The sequence below is a fragment of the Podarcis pityusensis genome, assembly GCF_964106645.2.
Source record: "Podarcis pityusensis genome assembly, chromosome: 13".
Lineage (NCBI taxonomy): Eukaryota > Metazoa > Chordata > Lepidosauria > Squamata > Lacertidae > Podarcis > Podarcis pityusensis.
Genome location: NC_138038.1, coordinates 49,680,738 through 49,687,713, shown reverse-complemented (window position 1 = coordinate 49,687,713; position 6,976 = coordinate 49,680,738). Strand labels below are relative to the sequence as shown.

The 6,976-nt window shown below is 48.5% G+C and overlaps 1 protein-coding gene across 1 annotated transcript in view; it reads right to left on the bottom strand.

Moving 5' to 3' along the window:
* Window positions 1–1,378: 1,378 nt before the first annotated feature.
* RNF31 (ring finger protein 31) overlaps window positions 1,379–6,976 on the bottom strand; it is a 39,836-nt gene continuing 34,238 nt past the window's right edge. The window contains exons 21-22 of the mRNA XM_080980091.1: window positions 5,343–5,517; window positions 1,379–1,756 (exon numbers count right to left, since the gene is read on the bottom strand). Of these exons, the coding sequence (XP_080836217.1) occupies window positions 1,703–1,756; window positions 5,343–5,517 (229 nt within the window). The 3' untranslated portion in view covers window positions 1,379–1,702. The remainder of the gene's footprint in view (window positions 1,757–5,342; window positions 5,518–6,976) is intronic.

Sequence of the window (6,976 nt, the reverse complement as noted above, 5' to 3'; positions counted from 1 at the left end):
CGTTAAATATTAAAAACTTCCCTTAAAAGGGCTGCCTTCAGATGTCTTTTAAAGATAGGATAGCTGCTTATTTCCTTCACATCTGAAAGGAGGGTGTTCCACAGGGTGGGTGCCACCACCAAGAAGGCCCTCTGCCTGGTTCACTGTAACCTCACTTCTCGCAATGAGGGAACCGCCAGAAGGCGCTCAGGGCTGGACCTCAGTGTCCGGGCTGGACGATGGGGGTGGAGACGCTCCTTCAGGTATACAGGACCGAGGCCGTTTAGGGCTTTAAAGGTCAGCACCAACACTTTGAATCGTGCTCGGAAACGTACTGGGAGCCAATGCAGATCTCTCAGGATCAGTGTTATGTGGTCCCGGAGGCCACTCCCAGTCGCCAGTCTAGCTGCCACATTCTGGATTAATTTCAGTTTCCGGGTCACCTTCAAAGGTAGCCCCAAGTAGAACGCATTGCAGTAGTCCAAGCGAGAGATAACTAGAGCATGCACCACTCTGGTGAGAGAGTCTGCAGGCAGGGAAGGTCTCATCCTGCGTACCAGATGGAGCTGGCAGACAGCTGCCCTGGACACAGAATTGACCTGCACCTCCATGGACAGCGGTGAGTCCAAAATGACTCCCAGGTTGCGCACCTGGTCCTTGGGGGGCACAGTTACCCCATTCAGGACCAGGGAGTCCTCCACACCCGCTCGCCTCCTGTCCCCCCAAAACAGTACTTCAAAGGGAAACATTGACAGCTATGCTCTGGGAGCCTTGTTTGGGCTGAAGAGCGACATATGAATGCTATAAGGCAGGCATGTCCAACAGGTCGATCACGATCTACCGGTCGCTTGCGGGGCGACCCTGAGCGGTCGTCCCAAAAAATGAAAAAAGAAAACCTCAACAACTTTGGTTCCCCTAAAAAAAAGGGAAGTGTTAGAAAAAGTTTAAACTAAGATATAGAAAAATATTAATAAGAAAATGTATATATATAAAAAATGAATGCAAAATAGTACAATGGGTTTAGTCGAGTTTCTTTTCTTTTACTATTTTTTATTCTGTATGTAATTAAGTTCTTTTTTCTTATAGAATGCTTGTACTGTATGTTTGTTTTGTGTGTATTTTAAGATCATTGTTTTAATAAACTTTATTAAGCAAGAAAATCAGCTCAACAACTTTGCCTCCCCCCAAAACAGCTCAGCAAGTTTGCCTGGCAAGGACAATGGGTAGATCACAGCCAGGATTTGAATACTGTGAGTAGATTGCTGTCTTTTGAGAGTTGGATGTGCCTGCTCTAAAGGAATAGTAAATGCATAAACCACGGGAACTGGGAAAGCATTAAGGATGGAACTGAGGAGAGCAGTGCGCAGATCGGCAAACAAAAAGGAGCGTCACACTGTGGTTGTTCTTTTAAAACACAGAACGGTTTATTCGGAGTCGCGATGGGGGAGAGAAGGAAAGAATGGGAAGGGGGTCGGGTCTCGGACCACAATGAGACGCAGCCGGTCCCATCCCTGAGCAGTAGGAAGACAGCGTTGAGCAAGGCACCTCGGAAACTCCAAATAAAAAGACTTTTAAGAAATATTAACATTGCTCCTCCTGCCCAGCGAGGAGGCTTTTCCTGAAGACGCAAGGCCTGCTTCCGGTCAGCTTTTCCCAGACAAACTCTCCCCAAAAGGGAGCCAGACTGCAGCCGCACGCCTCCCGATTCCTCTCAGTAGGCCGCCTACTTCCTTCGGCGTGGGATTTGGGGCCCCAGAGGCTCCTGGTCCATTAGAATCTGTAGCAGGTTGGAAACAAAAGGGAGGTTAGGTTAGGTAAAGGAGCCCCTAAGTTTGACTTGGCAATTCTTCCCTGGAAAGGCTAATTTATGGTGCAACTTGTCTGGGAAAATTAATGAGCAAACGCTTAGATTTTATTTCATCGGAACTGAGAAACATGGCGTCTGCCACCCGAGGAGGACTTTTGGATCAGTGTGTGAAGATTTATTGCAAACAAAAGACTTACCAGCTTTAAAAAAAGGGAGAGCCTTACAAAGTTCACACAGAAGCATAATAGTGTTTACTATTACTCGCCTGTGGAAACAACTCAGAGGCTATTAAGAAGAAAAAGGATAACAACAAGAAGATTGAAAGATGGGACTGGTGAACACTAAAAGCAGCAGAAATATGAGATGATTGGACCCTACTGAACTCAAAGCATGGGAACCCTCAACAAAAATTTATAATTTGGCAAAATATTTGGACTTTATGTTTTGTATTGGTATAATTTGGAATAATTAATGTGATATGATTGGATTGTTAAATGGAAAACTTAATAAAAATTATTATACAAAAAAAAAAATGTAAAGGAGCCCCTAAGTTGCGGGTGGGTCAGGAACCTTGGCGACGCAGGTCTCACCCTATGCTGGCGCCCAAGCTCTTTGCCCTGGCTTTTGGCGCTTTAGATGTACCGGGTTTGAGTTCATGGCATAACGATTAGTATCTAAAGTCGATTGGGACCAGTTCCCCTCTGAGATTGCCGAAACCCCAATATTCCCCCTTGACTGCTTCGATCTGCAGAACCGGCAACTGCCGCACAATACCTCATTTGTAAGAAATTGATTTCATGTTTGGCAGCTGGAACTCCCTGCCTGTTGATATTTCTGCGCTGCAGTGGGTTGGACTAGATGACCCCCAGGTCCCTTTCCAACTTTTTTTTGGGGGGGGGGTAATTCTAATATATTTTTATGAAAGATTTCTTGGTTTACAAAAGTATGTGCAATGTCTCTTTTTTCAAGTTACATTTTCTACAGATCAGTTTCGTTTGTTGAGACATTAGTGTTACGTTAGGAAGAGAAGGGGGAATGAGGTGGAGGGGGGAATTGTGGGATGGCAATGCTTCTATTCTACTTAGTGTAGTTTTGCGTCAGCATCACTTGTGTGGGTTCTCTCTACTATTTGCTTGTTTTCCTTTGGTGCTGAGAGAGGTTGGAATTGGCCAAGGGTGTGGTTGGCTGTCTTTGTTTGGCTGTACTGAAATTTGTTCTCATGTGCGAGTGGGGGGTGTGTGTGTGTGTTATTGGATCAGGTTAGACAGACTGATTTGAATGTTGTTGGTAGGTTCTTGTTGTTGTCTTGTTGGCCAGCTCTACATTTCTATAAGTCTATGACATCACGTAGATGCCATCACTGCGTCACTTTCTCAGCACCTGCTAAAAACCTTTTCATTTAGACTAGCCTACCTAGACACGTAGGGACGTGGGTGGCGCTGTGGGTTAAACCACAGAGCCTAGGACTTGCCGATCAGAAGGTCGGCGGTTCGAATCCTCGCGACGGGGTGAGCTCCCATTGCTCAGTCCCTGCTCCTGCCAACCTAGCAGTTCAAAAGCACGTCAAAGTGCAAGTAGATAAATAGGTACCGCTCCGGCGGGAAGGTAAACGGCGTTTCCGTGTGTTGCTCTGGTTCGCCAGAAGCGGCTTAGTCATGCTGGCCACAGGACCCGGAAGGTGTACGCCGGCTCCCTCGGCCAATAAAGCGAGATGAGCGCCGCAACCCCAGAGTCGGTCACGACTGGAGCTAATGGTCAGGGGTCCCTTTACCTTTACCTAGACACGTAGAATGCTTAAGCGTGTTTTAATCTGCTTTTACCTTGTCGTGGATCTTATTTATTTTTTATTTTTTGGAATATCTTAAATAGTTGGCTCATAATTATTTTTGCTGATAGTTTTATTCTTTTTCTAAATGGCACTGAGGTTTGTTTTCTTTTTATATCCCTGAGATTAAGTGTCTACCAACTGAGCTGGAACAGTCTCCCTTGGGATGTGGTGGTCTCTCCTTCTTTGGAGGTTTTCAATTACCGTATTTTTCACTCTATAGGACACACTTCCCCCCTCCAAAAATGAAGGGGAAATGTGTGTGCGTCCTATGGAACGAATGCAGGCTTTCGCTGAAGCCTGGAGAGCGAGAGGGGTCAGTGCGCACCCCTGTCTCTTCCGGGGCTTCAGGCAGCTATCCACAAGCTTTGGGAGCCTGGCGGGAGTTCCCGCCGGGCTCCCAAGGCTTGCGGATAGCAGCCTGCAGCCTGCAGCTATTCTAGCTTCGGGATGGCTGCGCAAAGCCTCCGCAGGGCAGCGGGATGAAGGCACCCCATTGCCCTGCGGAGGCTACAAAGGATGTCCCCGAAGCCTCAAGCCTCTGGAGTGCAGCTGCGCTCCAAAGACTTCAGGGTTCTTTGAGGCTGGCAGTGGGGGAAAGCAGCGCTTCCCCCCACCGCCAGCCCCACTAGCTCGGGTGGCAGCAGCAAGGCTGCGCGCAGCCTTTGCGCTGTTCCCCGACCTGCTCTTGAACGCACCTTGTTTTAGAGGAGGAGAACAAGAATTTTTTTTCCCCTGTTCTCCCCCTCCTACGGTCCGGTGCGTCCTATAGAGCGAAAAATACGGTAATAATAACAATTAATAAAACCATAACAATTATTATTTTCATTTATTCTCTATACCCCACCCATCTGATTAGGTTTCCCTAGCCACTCTGGGCGGCTCCCAACAGAATATTAAAAACACGATGAAACATCAAACGTTAAAAGCTTCCCTAAACAGGGCTGCCTTCAGATGTTTTTAAGCAGAGGTCGGACGGCCATCTGCCATGGATGACCTACAGTGGTACCTCTGGTTAAGAACTTAATTCATTTTGGAGGTCTGTTCTCAACCTGAAACTGTTCTTAACCTGAAGCACCACTTTAGCTAATAGGGCCTCCTGCTGCCACCGCCACTGCACGATTTCTGTTCTCATCCTGAAGCAAAGTTCTTAACCCAAGGTACTATTTCTGGGTTAGCGGAGTCTGTGACCTGAAGCGTATGTAACCCGAGGTACCACTGTAGTAGACATTCCTGCACTGCAAGGGGCTGGCCCAGAATAACCTGGATGTCCTTCGAACCCTATAATTCTGATAATCAAGTGGGATATAATTTTACAAATACAGTGGTACCTCGGGTTACATACGCTTCAGGTTACATACGCTTCAGGTTACATACGCTTCAGGTTACATACGTTTCAGGTTACATACGCTTCAGGTTACATACGCTTCAAGTTACAGACTCTGCTAACCCAGAAATAGTGCTTCAGGTTAAGAACTTTGCTTCAGGATGAGAACAGAAATCATGCTCTGGCGGCGCGGCGGCAGCAGGAGGCCCCATTAGCTACAGTGGTGCTTCAGGTTAAGAACAGTTTCAGGTTAAGAACGGACCTCCGGAACGAATTAAGTACTTAACCCGAGGTACCACTGTAATAAAAATGAGTCCGTTACCGCAAGAAAGGAACTCTCAAGCTTTTCCAGCACAAACTCCAGGGATCCCCACCCCTCCCAGCCTCAGATAATTTCCTTTCACCTTGACCAAACGCCCTCGATAAGCTTCGTCATCCTCTGCCGGCGCCCGAGGTGGCAGCATCGCAGCAGGGGAGTGTCGCCGGCAGACATTCTCTACTTCTTGCAAGGTGTAGAGGACGGCTGGGTCCAGGGAGTGGCTGTTGATGAGGCTGACCAGGTACTCCTTGTAGTGTGCCCTAGGAGAAGGGGGACGTCAATCACTGCGGCGCTCCGGCCACCTTAACGTCACACAATAAATCAGCCCCTCTCTCTCTGCCACACCACCCCTCCGTGTCCACACACCCCAAGTCTCTCGGCGATCACGTAACACGGGAACTGGGAACGTCAATGCTTACGATCTTCTCTATCTGGCCCCGAGAGCTTCCCCCATGTCACACCGCCTCGCTTTGGGCCCAAAGTGTGAATTAATCTGTCCGTGGGCCTGGGGCAAGTCCTCTCACTTGCCCAGACGGAGGATAAGAGAGGGACGTTGTTGGCATCCGTCTGTCTCGAGAGACAATGGAGTGTGCCTCTGGGGGTGAAGTCAAAATAATAATAATAAATTTATTTATACCCCACCCTCACCAGCCAAGACCGGGCTCAGGGCGGCTAACACCAGATATAAAAACAATGACCGTATTTTTGGCTCTATAAGACTCACTTTTTCCCTCCTGAAAAGTAAGGGGAAATGTGTGTGCTTCTTATGGAGAGAATGCAGGCTGCGCAGCTATCCCAGAAGCCAGAACAGCAAGAGGGATCGCTGCTTTCACTGCGCAGCGATCCCTCTTGCTGTTCTGGCTTCTGAGATTCAGAATATTTTTTTTCTTGTTTTCCTCCTCCAAAAACTATCTTGTGGTCTGGTGAGTCTTATAGAGCGAAAATACGGTAATTAAAATACAACTTAAAAACAACTTAAAAGCTGTGTTAGCAGCAACAAAGTGACCTCCTTTGGGCAGAAGCCTGGGCAGTATGTCTGGAGGTCTGGCTGATGTGAACCAAAGGAAAGCAGAGCAAGACGTTTAGCTGCAGGAGTGGCTGGAAGGAGGCGTACAAGGCTCCATCCAACCATCTTAGGGACTCCACTCTGAATTTGTGCTGCGTTTACTCTTGAACCTTTTCTTCTCCCAAAGATATCCCCCAAGGCAGTGGAGGTTTAGGATCAGAGCTTTCCTTCTCCTAGATAAACTCCCTTCCCAGATGGACGAGCCCCATCTGCCCCTCACTTTCCTCTACATCAGGCTTCCTCAACCTCGGCCCTCCAGATGTTTTGAGACTACAATTCCCATCATCCCTGACCACTGGTCCTGCTAGCTAGGGATCATGGGAGTTGTAGGCCAAAAACATCTGGAGGGCCGAGGCTGAGGAAGCCTGCTCTATGTGCAGAAACGGCCATCTTGACCGTTAGACCCCATCTCCCAGAGCCTGTCTTTGTGTGCAGGGGAAGCCCCTAACTCCCTGAGGGTTTGAGACCCACCGGCTCCCCACATCTGGTTTAGCTGGCCAGTCGAAGCCGTTCCAGGGGTGCGGCCGCTGTGGCATCCTGACAGCTTCTAGGAGCCACAGGTGAGAGCCGAGAGCAGGGTGAGGACCAAAGGTGGACAAAATATCCCAAAAGGAGCACCATGTGTCCCCCCACCAGAGGGACTACCCCCCCCA